Here is a 20,420-nt window from a genome sequence, read left to right on the forward strand (position 1 = left end):
CCGGTCCCTATACCAACAGCCATCCCACCCAAGCCCTATCCCCGTAACCCCACGTATTTAATCCCCCCTAACACTAAGGGCCAATTTTTATCATGGCCAATCAACCTAACCCGCACATCTTTGGACTGTGGAAGGAAACCGGAGCGCCCGGAGGAAACCCACGCAAACACGGGGAGAATGTGCAAACTCCACACAGACAGTCACCCGAGGCCAGATTTGAACCCGGATCCCTGGCGCTGTGAGGCAACAGTGCTAACCACTATGCCACCGTGCTGCCGTGCAAATGGAATGTTGGCCTTTATTGCAAGGGGGTTGGAGTATAAAAGCAGGGAAGTCCTGCTACAACTGTACAGGGCGTTGGTGAGACCACACCTGGAGTACTGCGTACAGTGTTGGTCTCCTTATTTAAGGAAGGATATACTTGCATTGGAGGCAGTTCAGAGACGATTCACTCGGTTAATTCCAGAGATGAGGGGGTTGACTTATGAGGAAAGGTTGAGCAGGTTGGGCCTATACTCATTGGAATTTAGAAGAATGAGAGGTGACCTTATTGAAACATATAAGATACTGAGGGGGCTCGACAGGGTAGATGCAGAGAGGATGTTTCCCCTCGTGGGGAAATCTAGAACACGGGGGCGTAGTTTCAGAATAAAGGGTCGCCCTTTTAGAACCGAGACGAGGAGGAATTTCTTCTCTCAGAGGGTCGTAAATCTGTGGAATTCTCTGCCCCAGAGAGCCGTGGAGGCTGGGTCATTAAATATATTTAAGGTGGAGATAGACAGATTTTTACAAGATAAGGGAGTGAAGGGTTATGGGGAGTGGGCGGGGAAGTGGCTTTGAGCCCAAGATCAGCCATGATCTTATTGAATGGCGGAGCAGGCTCGAGGGACCAAGTGGTCTATTCCTGCTCCTAGTTCTTATGTTATTATGATGACGAAACGTTAGCTCTGTTTCTCTCTCTCCACAGATGCAGACTGACCTGCTGAGTATTTCCAGCATTTTTCTGTTTATAATTCAGATTTACAGCATCCGCAGTATTTTGCTAATGTTTCAGGGTTAAAACTTTCAGCTTAAATTCTCCGATAATATCCAGGCGTCGATCGACACACTGAATTAAAGCCAATGAGTTGAAATGAACTGGAAACCAATCTACAATATCCGCGCTTCCAGTCCTCAAAGGGTGAGAGAGCACACAGCGAGAACACGACGGGTCCCAGCCTGTCACTAAGCAGATGTCTAAATCAATTAGAGAGAGAGACGCAGACACAAAACCAGAGCAATGGAGCAATTACAAAAGTAAACAAGGCTTAAATAGGAAAGTGAGAGCTTCCTGTGTACGGTGGGCATTTACAGCTCAGGGCCAGGACTGGTCCTCATGTCACAACTATTGGTTATGGGTCCCTTGTGCCGTCGTGGTCTTATTGACAAAAGGTTACTGGAACCATAGAACGTTCCAGCACATAATCAAGCCCATCAAGTCTGTGCTGGTGTTATTCTCCATGGGGTCCCTAATGTAATCCATCGCCCCCCCTCACTCCCCGTACCCTTTAATATCCCACCCAGTCCAATCCCACTCTCCCGCTCACTCCCCGTACCCTTTAATATCCCACCCAGTCTAATCCCACACTCCCCCTCACTCCCCGTACCCTTTAATATCCCACCCAATCTAATCCCACTCTCCCCCTCACTCCCCGTACCCTTTAATATCCCACCCAGTCTAATCCCACTCTCCCCCTCACTCCCTGTACCCTTTAATAGCCAACCCAGTCTAATTCCACTCTCCCCCTCACTCCCCGTACCCTTTAATAGCCAACCCAGTCTAATTCCACTCTCCCGCTCACTCCCCACAACCTTTAATATCCCACCCAGTCTAATCCCACTCTCCCCCTCACTCCCCACAACCTTTAATATCCCACCCAATCTAATCCCACTCTCCCCCTCACTCCCCGTACCCTTTAATATCCCACCCAGTCTAATCCCACTCTCCCGCTCACTCCCCACAACCTTTAATATCCCACCCAGTCTAATCCCACTCTCCCCCTCACTCCCCGTACCCTTTAATATCCCACCCAGTCTAATCCCACTCTCCCGCTCACTCCCCACAACCTTTAATATCCCACCCAGTCTAATCCCACACTCCCCCTCACTCCCCGCACCCTTTAATATCCCACCCAGTCTAATCCCACTCTCCCCCTCACTCCCCGCACCCTTTAATATCCCACCCAGTCTAATCCCACACTCCCCCTCACTCCCCGTACCCTTTAATATCCCACCCAGTCTAATCCCACTCTCCTGCTCACTCCCCATACCCTTTAATATCCCACCCAATCTAATCCCACTCACTCCCCCTCACTCCCCGTACCCTTTAATATCCCACCCAGTCTAATCCCACTCTCCCCCTCACTCCCCGTACCCTTTAATATCCCACCCAATCTAATCCCACTCTGCCCCTCACTCCCCATACCCTTTAATATCCCACCCAGTCTAATCCCACGCTCCTGCTCACTCCCCATACACTTTAATATCCCACCCAATCTAATCCCACTCTCCCAGTACCCTTTATTATCCCACCCAATCTAATCCCACTCTGCCCCTCACTCCCCATACCCTTTAATATCCCACCCAGTCTAATCCCACTCACTCCCCGTACCCTTTAATATCCCACCCAGTCTAATCCCCCTCACTCCCCGCACCCTTGAATATCCCACCCAGTCTAATCCCACTCTCCCCCTCACTCCCCGCACCCTTTAATATCCCACCCAGTCTAATCCCACTCTCCCCGCACCCTTTAATATCTCACCCAGTCTAATCCCACTCTCCCCCTCACTCCCCACACCCTTTAATATCCCACCCAGTCTAATCCCACTCTCCCCCTCACTCCCCATACCCTTTAATAGCCCACCCAGTCTAATCCCACTCTCCCCCTCACTCCCCGCACCCTTTAATAACCCACCCAGTCTAATCCCACTCTCCCCCTCACTCCCCGTACGCTTTAATATCCCACCCAGTCTAATCCCATTCTCCCCCTCACTCCCCGTACCCTTTAATATCCCACCCAGTCTAATCCCACTCTCCTGCTCACTCCCCGTACCCTTTAATAGCCCACCCAGTCTAATCCCACTCTCCCCCTCACTCCCCATACCCTTTAATATCCCACCCAGTCTAATCCCACTCTCCTGCTCACTCCCCGTACCCTTTAATATCCCACCCAGTCTAATCCCACTCTCCTGCTCACTCCCCGTACCCTTTAATATCCCACCCAGTCTAATCCCACTCTCCCCCTCACTCCCCATACCCTTTAATATCCCACCCAGTCTAATTCCACTCTCCCCCTCACTCCCTGTACCCTTTAATATCCCACCCAGTCTAATCCCACTCTCCCCCTCACTCCCCGTACCCTTTAATATCCCACCCAGTCTAATCCCACTCTCTCCCTCACTCCCCATACCCTTTAATATCCCACCCAGTCTAATCCCACTCTCCCCCTCACTCCCCGTACCCTTTAATATCCCACCCAGTCTAATCCCACTCCCCGCACCCTTTAATATCCCACCCAGTCTAATCCCACTCTCCCCTCATTCCCCATACCCTTTAATATCCCACCCTGTCTAATCCCACTCTCCTGCTCAGAGCCTGGGAATATTATACCCAGAGCAACAGAAACCTAGAGTATTATACACAGGACAACGTATACATAGCCCAGGAGTATTAAAGCACCTGATATACGGAACCCGGGAGTATTATACAAAGGGCTGAAGTATTGCACACAGCGCATCATATACATTGTCCAGGGGTATTGCACACAGCGCATCATATACATTGTCCAGGGGTATTGCACACAGCGCATCATATACATTGTCCAGGGGTATTGCACACACCGCATCATATACATTGTCCAGGGGTATTGCACACAGCGCATCATATACATTGTCCAGGGGTATTGCACACAGCGCATCATATATATTGTCCAGGGGTATTGCACACAGCGCATCATATATATTGTCCAGGGGTATTGCACACAGCGCATCATATACATTGTCCAGGGGTATTGCACACAGCGCATCATATACATTGTCCAGGGGTATTGCACACAGCGCATCATATACATTGTCCAGGGGTATTGCACACAGCGCATCATAAACATTGTCCAGGGGTATTGCACACAGCGCATCATATACATTGTCCAGGGGTATTGCACACAGCGCATCATATACATTGTCCAGGGGTATTGCACACAGCGCATCATATACATTGTCCAGGGGTATTGCACACAGCGCATCATAAACATTGTCCAGGGGTATTGCACACAGCGCATCATATACATTGTCCAGGGGTATTGCACACAGCGCATCATATACATTGTCCAGGGGTATTGCACACAGCGCATCATATATATTGTCCAGGGGTATTGCACACAGCGCATCATATACATTGTCCAGGGGTATTGCACACAGCGCATCATAAACATTGTCCAGGGGTATTGCACACAGCGCATCATATACATTGTCCAGGGGTATTGCACACAGCGCATCATATACATTGTCCAGGGGTATTGCACACAGCGCATCATATACATTGTCCAGGGGTATTGCACACAGCGCATCATAAACATTGTCCAGGAGTATTGCACACAGCGCATCATATACATTGTCCAGGGGTATTGCACACAGCGCATCATATATATTGTCCAGGGGTATTGCACACAGCGCATCATATACATTGTCCAGGGGTATTGCACACAGCGCATCATATACATTGTCCAGGGGTATTGCACACAGCGCATCATAAACATTGTCCAGGGGTATTGCACACAGCGCATCATATATATTGTCCAGGGGTATTGCACACAGCGCATCATATATATTGTCCAGGGGTATTGCACACAGCGCATCATATACATTGTCCAGGGGTATTGCACACAGCGCATCATATACATTGTCCAGGGGTATTGCACACAGCGCATCATATACATTGTCCAGGAGTATTAGAGGTGGAATCATACATGGAGCACAGGAGTAATGTACACAGAGCCTCAGATACAAAGCTGTGTTTCACAGTTCACTCGGATAGAAATAACTCTGCTGATGGACCAGCCTTGTTCAGCTCTTGTAGCCCGACCTTAATCGCTTCTTTTCCCATGTCACCGCACTCAACATATAAATCATTTACTATGCTTGTTGCAGAAGATATGACAAACAGTCCCCAATCAGTAAATCAACCTCAGGGTGAAGTGACCATCGACTGAATTACAAGCCATAACTAGCCAGGAGTCATCTACAGCCAACACTATAATGTTTCATCATTGCTAACAGATACCATCACCGATGACAGGTGTCATAGTCAGTAAAAGGACCCATCACCAATAAAGACTCCCATTTCTCCAGCGCCTTTCACGGCCTCAGGACGTCCCAAAGCGCTTTACAGCCAATGAAGTACTTTTTGAAATGTAGTCGCTCTTGTAATGTAGTAAACGCGGCAGCCAGCCAATTTGCACACAGCAAGCTCCCAAAATATAATAATGACCAGCTGATCTGGTTTTTTTAGTAATGTTGGTTGAGGGATAAATATTGGCCAGGACACTGGTGAGAACTCCCCTGCCCTTTTTTAGAATAGTGCCACGGGATCTTTTACATCCACCCGAGAGAGCAGACGGGGCCCTCAGTTTAACGTCTCATCTGAAAGTCGGCACCTCCGACAGTGCAGCACTCCCTCAGTACTGTGCTGGGAGTGTCAGCCTGGATTATGTGTTCAAGTCTCCCGAGTGGGACTTGAACCCACGACCTTCTGACTCCGAGATGGATGCTATCGTTGCTATCAGACGACATCGCCAGTAACCAGCAATGACCAGTTCAAGGATTTTTTTTTCCCCTTTCTTTGGTTTTGGCACCTTACCAGAGGAGGAAGGTGGTCATTAGCTGTGGTGACTGCTTGCCTGTGAAGTGCTGCAAGGCATTCCCAAGCAACGAAGCCTGGTAATAAATCCAAGCATTTCAAGCCTCGAAGATCTAGAGTTGCAGCCAGTCTGTTTAATTTCGCCTCATTGGCTGGTACAGAGTTCACTTCACGTGAATTCAAACCTCAGATGGTCAACCATGCCCGACACAAAAGGAAGATGGCCGTGGTTGCGGGAGGCCAATCGCCACAGCCCCACATCACCACAGTAAAAGTTCCTCAGGCTAGTGTCCTTGGCCACAACCATCTTCACCTGCTCCATCGATAACCTTCCCTCCAGCATAAGGTCAGGAGTGGGGCTGTTCACGTTCACGGTTCCACCTTGTTCAGCTACATTCACAGTTCCTTCGATAGTGAAGCAGCCTACAGCAGGTACCGAGATAGAAACATAGAAGATAGGAGCAGGAGTAGGCCATTCGGCCCCTCGAGCCTGCTCCGCCATTCAATGCAATCATGGCTGATCATTCAAATTCAGTACCCTGTCCCTGCTTTCTCCCCATACCCCTTGATCCCTTTAGCCTTAAGAAATATATCCAACTCCTTCTTGAATATATTTAATGAATTGGCCTCTACTGCCTTCTGTGGTAGAGAATTCCACAGGTTCACCACTCTCTGGGTGAAGAAATTCCTCCTCATCTCAGTCCTAAATGGCTTACCCCTTATCCTTAGACTGTGACCCCTGGTTCTGGACTCCCGACCATCAGGAACATCCTTCCTGCATCTAGTCTGTCTGGTCCTGTTAGAATTTTATAAGTTTCAATGAGGTCCCCTCTCATTCTTCTAAACTCCAGCGAGTACAAGCCCAATCGACCCGCTCTCTCCTCATACGTCATTCCTGCCATCCCAGGTATCAGTCTGGTGAATCTTTGCTGCACTCGTTCCGTGGCAAGAACATCCTTCCTCAGATAAGGTGACCAACACTGCACACAATACTAAAGATGTGGTCTCACCCAGGCCCTGTACAACTGCAGCAAGACATCCTTGTTCCTGTACTTGAACCCTCTCGCTACGAAGGCCAACATACCATTTGCCTTCTTAACCGCCTGCTGCACCTGCATGCTTACCTTCAGCGACTGGTGCACAAGGATGCCTAGGTCTCGTTGCACTTCCCCTTCTCTCAATCTATTGCCATTCAGATAATAATCTGCCTTCTTGTTTTTGACACCAAAGTGGATACCTTGCATTTATCCACGTTATATTGCATCTGCCATGCTTCTGCCCAATCACCCAACCTGTCCAAATCATCCTGGAGTTTCTCGGCATCCTCCTTACAGCACACACACCCACCCAGCTTTGTGTCGTCTGCAAACTTGGAGATATTACATCTAGTTCCCTCGTCCAGGTCATTAATATATAATAGATAACATCCAGGCTTGAAGTGACAAGTGGTCGGAATCATTTGTACCATGAAAGTGCCGGGCAATGACCATCTGAAGAAAGGGAAGCCCAGCCATCTCCCAGGACCTTCAACGGCATCACCACTGCCAAGTCCACCGCCATCAACATCAGCTCTGCTGCCCGTATCCTAACTCACACCAAGTCCCGTTCACCCATCACCCCTGTGCTCGTTGACCCTCATTGGCTGGCAACGCCACAAATTTAAAATTCTCATCTTTATTTTCAAATCCTTCCATGGCCCCCCCCCCCCCCCCTCCCTCTGTAATCTCCTCCAATCCATTCACCCCCTCGAGCCTGTTCCGGCATTCAATGAGATCATGGTTGATCAACTCCACTTATGCTCCTTAGCTCATATCCCTTGATATCCTTGCCTAACAGAAATATATTGATCGCTGTCTTGAAATTTCAATCCACAGCCCTGTGAAGAAGTGAGTTCCAGATTTCCACGACCCTTTTGTGTGAAGAAGTATTTCCTGACTTCACTCCTAAACACTGTAATTTTAAGGTGATCTGTAGTTTGCCACCAGAGGAAATAGTTTCTCTGTATCTATTGTATCAAATCACCGTCGCCATTTTAAACCCCACACGTAGATCCCCCCTCAGCCGTCTACATTCAAGGAAATATGTCAGGTTTATGCACCTTTTCATAATTTAAAACTTTAAGCCCCGGTATCATTCTGGTGAATCTGCGCTATACGTCCTCCAAGGTCAATTGAGACAGCACCTCCCTGCCTTGTGATCTCTGCCACGGAGAAGGACAAGAGGAACAATGTTGTGGGCATCCCGTCCCCTCCAAGTCACACAGGGTCCTGACTTGGACATACATCACATCACTGTTCCTCCATCAATATCCTGGAATTCTGTACCTAACACCATTGTGGGTTCACCATCACCACAAGGACCACAGCGGTTCAATGTCTGTTTGTCTGGTGCACGTTTGGTGCGTGCATGTGTGTGCCTGGTGTGTGTGGGAGTATGGTACATGTTCTAGGGTAGCAGAGTGAGTGTGTGGCGTGCGGTTTGTCTACTTTAGGGTATCAGAGTGACATGTCCCAACGGCTCTACAGCTGTATGAGGCAATGGGGAGCAGCTCGGCCAGGTGGCCTCCGCGGAGCCTGCAGGTGACTCACTTTCCCGAGTGTTCTGGGGATGTGGGGACAAGGACAAGGATTGCCCGTTACTAGCTGCCCTCAGAAGGTGGTGGTTTGCCTCCTTCTATAACTGCTGCAATCCTGGTGTTCCCACCAATGGTGCTTCATAGGGAGTTTTTTTTATAAGACTTGCTAGGCCACTCAAAAGCAAAATTAGAGTCAACCGCGTAGCATGGGACTGGAATCAGGTGTAGGCCAGACTGGATAGCTTGGGCTGGCATGACCTCTTTGTTGAAGGGCGTTACTGAACCGGTTATATTTTTTACTTCTTCTTAGGCAGTCCCTCGGAGCCGAGGATGACTTGCTTCCACATTAAAAATGAGTTCTCAGGTGACTGATGAGTCCAATGCGGGACCTACAATCTCTGTCACAGGTGGGGCAGACGGTGGTTGAAGGGGTGGGTGGGTGGGGTGCTTGGGTTGACGTGCGCTCCTTGCGCTGCCTGCGCTTGGCTTCCGCTTGCTCCCGGCGAAGAGATTTTTTACGAGTGACAATCCGACAGCTTTCACGCCGTTTTATTCCTGGTGCCAGCTCACAAATCAAAGTCAGACTTATCGAATTCAATTTCACAATTTGCCGTGTCGGGATTTGAACTCTCGACCTGCGGGTCGCAAGACCAGCAACAGCACAACACGAGCATGCCGTAACTAAGATAGGGTTAGCACTGGCTACTTTCTAAAGCTTATGGAGGCTCTGGGTCTGCGTAGAAAGAAAGAAATAACTTGCATTTCTACAGCTCGGGACGTCCCAAAGCGCTTTACGGCCAACAAAGTACTTTTTGAAGTGTGGTCGGTGTTGTAATGTAGGAGGATACTGGAGGCACAGCACTACACCCCCTCATCATTCAGTGCCAACTCCAACACACTCTGAGCCGGCCTCCCACCTCCCACCCTCCCTAAACTTGAGCTCATTCAAAACTCCGCTGCCCCGTGTCCTAACTCGCACCAAGTCCCGTTCACCCATCACCCCCTGGGCTCGCTGACCTACATTGGATCCCGGTTAAGCAGCGCCTCGATTATTAAATTATCATCCAGGTTTTCAAATCCCTCCATGGCCTCGTCCCCTTCCTATCTCTGTAATCTCCTTCGCCACCCCCAAGATCTCTGCGCTCCTCCAATTCTGGCCTCTTGAGCATCCCTGATTATAATCGTTCAACATTGGCGGCCGTGCCTTCAGCTGCCTGGGCCCTAAGCTCTGGAATTCCCTGCCTAAGCCTCTCCCTCCTTCAAGACGATCCTTAAAACCAACCTCTTGGACCAAGCTTTTGGTCATCTGCCCTAATATCTCTATACGTGGCTCGGTGTCAAGTTTTGTTTTATAATCGCTCCCGTGAAGCGCCTTGGAACGTTTCACTATGTTAAAGGTGCTGTATAAATAAAAGCTGTTGTTGTTGCCACTGCGAGCTGTGCCCACTTTATAAATTGCACAGCGCAAACAGGCCAGGAATGCAGGAGACGGCCCTCATCAGGCCCAGGCTGCGGCCTGCACTCCTCCACACACACACAGAACTGCACATTAAAACGGCAGGGTTTTTGATTCAGTGCCAGAGACCAGTAGATTCCAGAAGCTGCCTGTCATATGTCTCCGGCCAGCTCAGCACCGCACATTTTCCAGACAGCAATTCCTGGCCAGAACTCCCCAACTCAATCGGCCAAAACCATTCCTGCTGCACGCGTCCTACGGACAACGGACATCTGATTTCAGGGGTGTCAGATTCACTCAAACCTCATTTGTTTCTTTGTGAGTTTTCTGCTCATCCTGAGGATGATGAAGGGGCTAAATCAATGCAATTTCTTTCTCATCAAGGTCAGAGATGTTCGTACCAAGAATTGGAGCATCCTCTCATTGCAGGCATTACACTCCCAGGGCAGGTACAGCACGGGTTAGATACAGAGTAAAGCTCCCTCTACACTGTCCCATCAAACACTCCCAGGGCAGGTACAGTACGGGTTAGATACAGAGTAAAGCTCCCTCTACACTGTCCCATCAAACACTCCCAGGGCAGGTACTGTACGGGTTAGATACAGAGTAAAGCTCCCTCTACACTGCCCCATCAAGTACAGCATGGGTTAGATACAGAGTAAAGCTCCCTCTACACTGTCCCATCAAACACTCCCAGGGCAGGTACAGCACAGGTTAGATACAGGGTAAAGCTCCCTCTACACTGTCCCATCAAACACTCCCAGGGCAGGTACAGCACGGGTTAGATACAGAGTAAAGCTCCCTCTACACTGTCCCATCAAACACTCCCAGGGCAGGTACAGCACGGGTTAGATACAGAGTAAAGCTCCCTCTACACTGCCCCATCAAACACTCCCGGGGCAGGTACAGCACGGGTTAGATACAGAGTAAAGCTCCCTCTACACTGCCCCATCAAACACTCCCGGGGCAGGTACAGCATGGGTTAGATACAGCGTAAAGCTCCCTCTGCACTGTCCCATCAAACACTCCCGGGGCAGGTACAGCACGGGTTAGATACAGCGTAAAGCTCCCTCTACACTGTCCCCATCAAACACTCCCAGGACAGGTACAGCAAGGGTTAGAGAGAGTGTTGTCTTTTCAAACTACCGCTGTCCGTAAACTTGAGATCATCCAAAACTCTGCTGCCCCGTGTCCTAACTCGCACCAAGTTTCATTCACCCATCACCCATGTGCTCGCTGACCTACACTGGCTCCCGGTCCAGCAACACCTCGATTTTTAAATTCTCATCCTTCTTTTCAAATCCCTCCATGGCCTCGCCCCTCCCTATCTCTGTAATCTCCTCCATCCCTGCAACCCTCCGAGATCTCTGCGCTCCTCCAATTGTGGCCTTTGCACATCCCCGATTTTAATCACTCCAACAATAGCAGCAATTCCTTCAGCTGCCGAGGCCCGAAATTTTGCAATTTACCCGCTAAACCTCTCTGGCTCTCCACCTCTCACTCCTGCTTTAAGAAACTCCTTAAAACCTACATCTTTGACGATGATTTTGATCACTTGTCCAATATCTCCTTATGTGGCTCGATATCAAATGCTGTCAGATAATCGCTCCTGTGAAGCGCCTTGAAATGGTTTACTCTGTTAAAGGTGCTGCATAAATGCAAGTGGTTGTAGTTATAGCCTCCCAAACTGATCCCGCTGCACGAACTCTATTATTATACAGTGACAGACCTGTACCCACCAGTACTGTACCCCAGTGATATACAGGGACAGACCTGTACCCACCAGTACTGTACCCCAGTGTTATACAGTGACAGACCTATACCCACCAGTACTGTACCCCAGTGATATACAGTGACAGACCTATACCCACCAGTACTGTACCCCAGTGTTATACAGTGACAGACCTGTGCCCACCAGTACTGTACCCCAGTGTTATACAGTGACAGACCTGTACCCACCAGTACTGTACCCCGTGTTATACAGTGACAGACCTGTACCCACCAGTACTGTACCCCAGTGTTATAGTGACAGACCTGTACCCACCAGTACTGTGCCCCAGTGTTATACGGTGACAGACCTGTACCCACCAGTACTGTGCCCCAGTGTTATACGGTGACAGACCTGTCCCCACCAGTACTGTACCCCAGTGTTATACAGTGACAGACCTGTACCCACCAGTACTGTACCCCAGTGTTATACAGTGACAGACCTGTACCCACCAGTACTGTACCCCAGTGTTATACAGTGACAGACCTGTCCCCACCAGTACTGTACCCCAGTGTTATACAGTGACAGACCTGTCCCCACCAGTACTGTACCCCAGTGTTATACAGTGACAGACCTGTGCCCACCAGTACTGTACCCCAGTGTTATACAGTGACAGACCTGTACCCACCAGTACTGTACCCCAGTGTTATACAGTGACAGACCTGTACCCGCCAGTACTGTACCCCAGTGTTATACAGTGACAGACCTGTACCCACCAGTACTGTACCCCAGTGTTATACAGCGACAGACCTGTACCCGCCTGTACTGTACCCCAGTGATATACAGGGACAGACCTGTACCCACCAGTACTGTACCCCAGTGTTATACAGTGACAGACCTGTACCCACCAGTACTGTACCCCAGTGTTATACAGTGACAGACCTGTACCCACCAGTAGTGTACCCCAGTGATATACAGGGACAGACCTGTACCCACCAGTACTGTACCCCAGTGTTATACAGCGACAGACCTGTACCCACCAGTACTGTACCCCAGTGTTATACAGCGACAGACCTGTACCCACCAGTACTGTACCCCAGTGTTATACAGTGACAGACCTGTACCCACCAGTACTGTACCCCAGTGTTACACAGTGACAGACCTGTACCCACCAGTACTGTACCCCAGTGTTATACAGTGACAGACCTGTACCCACCAGTACTGTACCCCAGTGTTATACAGGGACAGACCTGTACCCACCAGTACTGTACCCCAGTGTTATACAGTGACAGACCTGTACCCACCAGTACTGTACCCCAGTGTTATACAGTGACAGACCTGTACCCACCAGTACTGTACCCCAGTGTTATACAGCGACAGACCTATACCCACCAGTACTGTACCCCAGTGTTATACAGTGACAGACCTGTACCCACCAGTACTGTACCCCAGTGTTATACAGTGACGGACCTGTACCCACCAGTACTGTACCCCGTGTTATACAGTGACAGACCTGTACCCACCAGTACTGTACCCAGTGTTATACAGTGACAGACCTGTACCCACCAGTACTGTACCCCAGTGTTATACAGCGACAGACCTGTACCCACCAGTACTGTACCCCAGTGTTATACAGTGACAGACCTGTACCCACCAGTACTGTACCCCAGTGTTATACAGTGACAGACCTGTACCCACCAGTACTGTACCCCAGTGTTATACAGCGACAGACCTGTACCCACCAGTACTGTACCCCAGTGTTATACAGGGACAGACCTGTACCCACCAGTACTGTACCCCAGTGTTATACAGTGACAGACCTGTACCCACCAGTACTGTACCTCAGTGATATACAGGGACAGACCTGTACCCACCAGTACTGTACCCCAGTGATATACAGGGACAGACCTGTACCCACCAGTACTGTACCCCAGTGTTATACAATGACAGACCTGTACCCACCAGTACTGTACCCCAGTGATATACAGGGACAGACCTGTACCCACCAGTACTGTACCCCAGTGTTATACAGTGACAGACCTGTACCCACCAGTACTGTACCCCAGTGTTATACAATGACAGACCTGTACCCACCAGTACTGTACCCCAGTGATATACAGGGACAGACCTGTACCCACCAGTACTGTACCCTAGCGATCGAAAAAGGCAGACACAGGCAGGCCAGGCTGCCAAGAGAAGACAGGATGTGCTCTCACTGCAGTCAGGGAGTAGTTGAGACAGAGATGCACTTCCTCACAGCCTGTGGAAAATATCAGGGCATCAGAGAGAATTTCTACCAAAAATTCTCACAAATATGCCCTGAATTCAGAAATCTGACTGACAACCAAAAACTCCCATTCCTACTGGGGGAGGAGAGAAGCTGTGTAACACTGGCGGCACACTATGTTACAGCTTGCCATGAACAGAGGGACAACCAGTAAACTAAGACAAGAGTATATATAAACAAGGCGAATGTATATTTATAAACTCAGGGATATACCTGTTTATACACTGTATGAATGGAACCGCGTTTATGTGTTCAACCATAAATGTATTTTGATGCTTTGGCAACATAAGATGTACCTTATCATGCCAATAAAGCGATTTGTATTGTATTGTATTGACAGACCTGTACCCACCAGTACTGTACCCCAGTGTTATACAGTGACAGACCTGTACCCACCAGTACTGTACCCCAGTGTTATACAGTGACAGACCTGTACCCACCAGTACTGTACCCCAGTGATATACAGTGACAGACCTGTACCCACCAGTACTGTATCCCAGTGTTATGCAGTGACTGACCTGTACCCACCAATACTATACCCCAGTGTTATGCAGTGACTGACCTGTACCCACCAGTACTGTACCCCAGTGTTATAGTGACAGACCTGTACCCACCAGTACTGTATCCCAGTGTTATACAGTGACATACCTGTACCCACCAGTACTGTACCCGTGTTATAGTGACAGACCTGTACCCACCAGTACTGTACCAGTGTTATACAGTGACAGACCTGTACCCACCAGTACTGTACCCCCGTTATATACAGTGACAGACCTGTACCCACCAGTACTGTACCCCAGTGTTATACAGTGACAGACCCGTACCCACCAGTACTGTACCCCAGTGTTATACAGCGACAGACCTGTACCCACCAGTACTGTACCCCAGTGTTATACAGTGACAGATCTGTACCCACCAGTACAGTACCCCAGTGTTATACAATGACAGACCTGTACCCACCAGTACTGTATCCTAGTGTTATACAGTGACAGACCTGTACCCACCAGTACTGTAGCCTAGTGTTATACAATGACAGACCTGTACCCACCAGTACTGTACCCGTGTTATACAATGACAGACCTGTACCCACCAGTACTGTAGCCTAGTGTTATACAGTGACAGACCTGTACCCACCAGTACTGTACCCCAGTGTTATACAGTGACAGACCTGTACCCACCAGTACTGTACCCCAGTGTTATACAGTGACAGACCTGTACCCACCAGTTCTGTACCCCAGTGTTATACAGTGACAGACCTGTACCCTCCCGTACTGTACCCGTGTTATACAGTGACAGACCTGTACCCACCAGTACTGTACTCGTGTTATAGTGACAGACCTGTACCCACCTGTACTGTACCCCAGTGTTATACAGTGACAGACCTGTTCCCACCAGTACTGTACCCGTGTTATACAGTGACAGACCTGTACCCACCAGTACTGTACCCCAGTTATAGTGACAGACCTGTACCCACCAGTACTGTACCCCAGTGTTCTAGTGACAGACCTGTACCCACCAGTACTGTACCCATGTTATAGTGACAGACTTGTACCCACCAGTACTGTACCCGTGTTATACAGTGACAGACTTGTACCCACCAGTACTGTACACCAGTGTTATACAGTGACAGACTTGTACCCACCAGTACTGTACCCCAGTGTTATACAGTGACAGACCTGTACCCACCAGTACTGTACCCCAGTGTTACAGTGACAGACCTGTACCCACTAGTACTGTACACCAGTGTTATACAGTGACAGACTTGTACCCACCAGTACTGTACCCCAGTGTTATACAGTGACAGACCTGTACCCACCAGTACTATGACCCAGTGTTATACAGTGACAGACGTGTACCCACCAGTACTGTACACCAGTGTTATACAGTGACAGACCTGTACCCACCAGTACTGTACCAGTGTTATACAGTGACAGACCTGTACCCACCAGTACTGTACCCCAGTGTTATATAGAGCAAAACCCTATTGCTCTTCCCGCAACTAAGTTTGGAAGGCTCGTTTGTATAATTGTATTGTGGAGTAGGTGAGTGAGCACTGTGAAAATTTCACACCCCCACTACAGTGGGGGAATGGGACTGCCTGGATTGTTCTACAGAGAGCCGGCATCATCTTGATGGGCCAAATGGCCTCCTTCTCTGCCATTATGACTCTATGACTCTCCTGTGGTCCGAGAGGGTAAGAAAAAGAAAACTTCACACACTCACGCTTACCTGTCAGTGCAAACCTAGTGACATCCCCCAAGTCTGTGAAATTCTCCCTTTTACCAGAATTACCACTGAAGCTACACAGAGGTGCGAGGCCCCTATACATAAAATGACTCATCATAGAAACAGAAAATGCTACAAATGGAGAGTGGCTGTGTCAGTGCCTGAGGTGCAGCCCCTTCGATACACGTGGTGAGGAGGGGCTCTTGCTGGGCTATTAACCTCTCCTTTCCCTTCATTCCGTCCCGCCTGCATAAAGTACCTTGGGGAAGTTTTTCTTTCTGTATTAAAAGGTGGTGTACCAGTGCAAGTTGTTTTTCTTTGATCCCAGATCGTTAACAGCTTGCTGCATCTCCTCGCCCCCCCTCCCTATCCCTGTAACCTCCTCCAGGCCTGTAACCCTGCGAGATCTCTGCGCTACCGCAATTCTTGCATCGCTGATTTTAATCGCTCCACCTTTGGCGGCCGTGCCTTCAGCTGCCTGGGCCCTGTGCTCTCGAATTCCCTCCCTAAACCTCTCCGCCTCCCTCTCTTGCTCCTCCTTTAAGACGCTCCTTGAAAGCTTCCTTGCTTGTCCTAATTTCTCCTTACGTGGCTCGGAGTCAAATTTTGTTTGCTAGCGCTCCTGCGAAGTTACGCCGGACGTTCTACTTTGTTGAAGGCGCTGTATAAATGCAAGGTGTTGCATTTTTCCAATCTGGATGTTGGTAAAAGTGCAGCTGCTAGTGTGTTGCAGAGAGTGGAGTGACAATCTGAGATTTGAGCAGCTCTCAAGGCCTGGAGTTGTCAGACTGAGATGCTGCTGCAGGCCCCAGCTGCTGGGGCAGGTCTGAGCCAGACTCCTGGCAGCAGGAATGGGATTCTCAGTCCCTGGAAACACCTCCTCTCCCGGGAATGCCAGGCTTCAGCCGCGGGGAATATTCCGGGCCATTAAAAATATATTAAACTTCCAACAAAACAGCCCAACACAAAGAGGCTCCGCCATTTTCCAGGCCTGCTGGGGGGCTGGGGAGAGGCCCCGGGGCCAGAGTTTCACCGCCGGACTGAGGCCAAGGGGCCGAGCCTCACCCCCAGCAGCCGGGGGAGAGCGGGGTCCGGGTCCCGGGGAATGAGTCCCCGGACAGAGAATCGGGGGCGGGGGGGGACTGTCGGCAGGAGCCGGGGCCGCTGCTGATGCCAAGCCCAGGCGGCTTCCCCCGAGGTGGGATTCAGGGCGGGTTGGAGGAGAAAGAGAGGCCCGGGCTTCGGGCACAGGGACAAACCCCGGCCAGAAAAACAAGCCCAATCCCCGGCCACACAGCGGGCCAGAGAGAGAATCTAAATCCCCGGTCACAGGGACAATCCCCGGCCAGAAAAACAAGCCCAAACCCCGGCTATAGGGACAGAGACAACCACAACCTCCAATCCCCGGCCACAGACCCAATCTCCGGCAATGGCAACAAACATAATCCGCGGCCAGAGACAGAACCCAAACCCTGGCCTTCGGATCAACCCCAATCAGGGCCATTGACCAAAGGTCCGGCCACAGGGACAACCCAGTCCCCGGCCAGAGAGAGACCCTAATCCCCGGCCACAGACCCAAACCCCGGCCAGAAAAACAAGCCCAGTCCCCGGCCATAGGGACAACCCCCGGCCAGAGAGAGAGACCCTAATCCCCGGCCACAGACCCAAACCCCGGCCAGAAAAACATTGTAGCCCAGTCCCCGGCTATAGTGACAATCCCCGGCCATGGCAACCAGCCCATTCCCCGGCCACTGACCCAGTGCCCAGCCCAAGGGTCGAGCCCAATCGCTGGGCACAGCAACCACCCCCGGGCCATGGGGCTGATGCCAGTGTCGATGCCACCCCCAGCCCCCGGTCCGGCCCGGCTCTCACCCGAAGTCCTGGTCCATGGATTTGAAGAAGAACTTGTAGTTGGGTTTGTTGAGCAGCTGCTTGAAGTGGGCCAGGGTGACCCGCTCGGCCGGCAGCGCCAGCTTCACCAGGTACGGCGTCTCCTGCTCGTCGATGTGGTAAATGATCTTGGTCTCCCCCATGGCCGGCGGCGGAGCTGCGGCTCCCACCCCCGGGGCTGGCCGCCACCTCGGCTCCCTTCCCCGGCCCGCACTCCGCCTCTGGCCGCAGATCCGCTCGGTCCGAGTCCCGGCCGATACTTTGTCTCCTTCTCCCGGTGATACTTTGTATCCGCCCAGCCGATTGTTCCCTTCTCCCGGTGATACTTTGTATCCGCCCAGCCGATTGTTCCCTTCTCCCGGTGATACTTTGTATCCGCCCGGCCGATTGTTCCCTTCTCCCGGTGATACTTTGTATCCCGTCCCCCGGCCCAGATCCCCCCAAAGCCCGGAGCAGGGGAGCCTGAGCTTAGCTTAGCTTGGCTTGGCTTCGCACCGGCCCGCCCAGCACTGGCCGCGGACACACAGCCCCAATCAGACGGGGAGAGGAGGGGAGGGGAGCGGCCGCCCGTCACCGCGCTGTCAGTCCCCGGGCCGGCCCAGGGCTGCCCCCGCAGGCTGGCTGACAGCTGGCACCGATTGTTTCCCTGGGAGCTCCGGCTGGGACTCGGTGCCAGGGGGGTGAGGGGGTGGCGGGGGGCTCAGCTGTCAGCCTGTGACTGAGCGGGCTACACTCTCGCCTCTGAGTCAGAAGGTCGTGGGTTCAAGTCCCCACTCCAGAGACTTGAGCACAAAATTCCAGGCTGACACTCCCAGTGCAGTACTGAGGGAGTGCTGCACTGTCAGAGGTGCCGTCTTTCGGGTGAGATGTTAAACCGAGGCCCCGCCTGCCCTCCCAGGTGGATGTAAAAGATCCCACGGCCACTATTTCGTAAAACAGCAGGGGAGTTCTCCCCGGTGACCTGGCCAATAATGATCCCTCAATCAACATCACTAAAAACAGATTATCTGGTCATTATCACATTGCTGTTTATGGGAGCTTGCTGTGCGCAAATTGGCTGCCGTATTTCCTACATTGCAACAGTGACTATGCTTCAAAAAGTACTTCATTGATTGTAAAGCGCTTTGGGACGTCCAGTGGTCATGAAAGGCACTATCGAAATGCAAGTCTTTCTTTCATGGGGCAAGGCCCCTGTCCAAATGATTTGTTGGACCCGCTCAAAAACTGGCACGGCAACTAGGGGCAAGATTACAGTATTCAGGCAGCAAATGCACTTGGCACACTAAGTGTAGAAATGCACAAGTTGCCACACCGTGCCAACACACCACAGACCCAGAGTCCATCCGTAGAGATAACCTCTAGCCATACAACCATAGCCAAGACCATAAAGTCTATCCCCACCCAAAGAACCAAACTCAATCCCAAGCCATCGAGCCAGAGCCACCATTAGGGACCTGGCGTGGAAAGTGTTGCACGGAGCAATTCTATCAAATAGATCTTTAAACAGATTCACGGAAACCCCTCCAGGGTGCCTGTGATTTTTGCAGCTTGGATGAGTCCGTGTTTCACGTGTACATGGAGTGTGAGAGGTTGCAGCCCCACTTACGCTATTTGAAATGGCTCCTCCACAATTTCTGGCTGCAGGTTCCTGATCTTTGGCCACCCGGTACGGAAGAGGGGCAGGGGGCAAGTCAGGGGACTTCCTCTCGGGACTGCTCCTGGGCCTGGCCAAGGTGGCCTTCAACAGGTCCAGGCAGCGGGCGGTCAAGGGGGCTCGTCCGGCGCGACTGCCTGCCTCTCTTCTGCAGCTGGGGTGTCCCTGGCAAGGGAGCACGCAGTGCCCGCTGGTTTGCCTGAGGCCTTCCGCGACCAGTGAGCACCCGAGGGACTGGAGTGCATAATCGACACCAGGAACCACATTAGGATTTAATTTGATAAGTTTCCTTTTCTTTTACTTATAATTTGGAGGTTATTGTTTGTGCCCCTTTACAAAGGGGGGCACTTTTGTTAATTTGATTTCGACTGATGACACCTGTGTTTTCATTTTATAAGGGTTAGAGCCAGAGCCATACCAAGGTCATAAAGTCAATCCCCACCCACAGAACCAAACTCAATCCCCAGCCATAGAGCCAAACCGATGCTTTGCTTACTCAAGGATTGCACTGTGATATTTGCTTAGTTTCTGGTGACTGGACGCCTCAATAACTGAAACCACCACATCCTGAGGCTGAAGCAAAGCTGGGGGAAAATATTCTCATTATATTCATGAAAAAAAATCTTTGGTGTTCCCAAACACCCTATTCCAATTAGATTGATTCCTGGGATGAGAAGTTTGTACTATGAGGAGAGATTGTGTAGAATGGGCTGATACTCTCTGCAGTTGAGA

General features: G+C 50.7%; 1 protein-coding gene across 1 annotated transcript in view; it reads right to left on the reverse strand.

Annotated features, from left to right (window-relative positions):
• The window catches only part of dvl3b (dishevelled segment polarity protein 3b), a 187,358-nt gene extending 168,535 nt beyond the window's left edge, over positions 1 to 18,823 (reverse strand). Inside the window, exon 1 of the mRNA XM_085989689.1 lies at positions 18,017 to 18,823. Within this exon, the coding sequence (XP_085845815.1) occupies positions 18,017 to 18,177 (161 nt within the window). The 5' untranslated portion in view covers positions 18,178 to 18,823. The remainder of the gene's footprint in view (positions 1 to 18,016) is intronic.
• Positions 18,824 to 20,420: the final 1,597 nt, after the last annotated feature.

The sequence above is a fragment of the Somniosus microcephalus genome, chromosome 6 (genome assembly GCF_052327205.1).
Source record: "Somniosus microcephalus isolate GS21.2 chromosome 6, FLI_Smic_1.0, whole genome shotgun sequence".
NCBI lineage: Eukaryota > Metazoa > Chordata > Chondrichthyes > Squaliformes > Somniosidae > Somniosus > Somniosus microcephalus.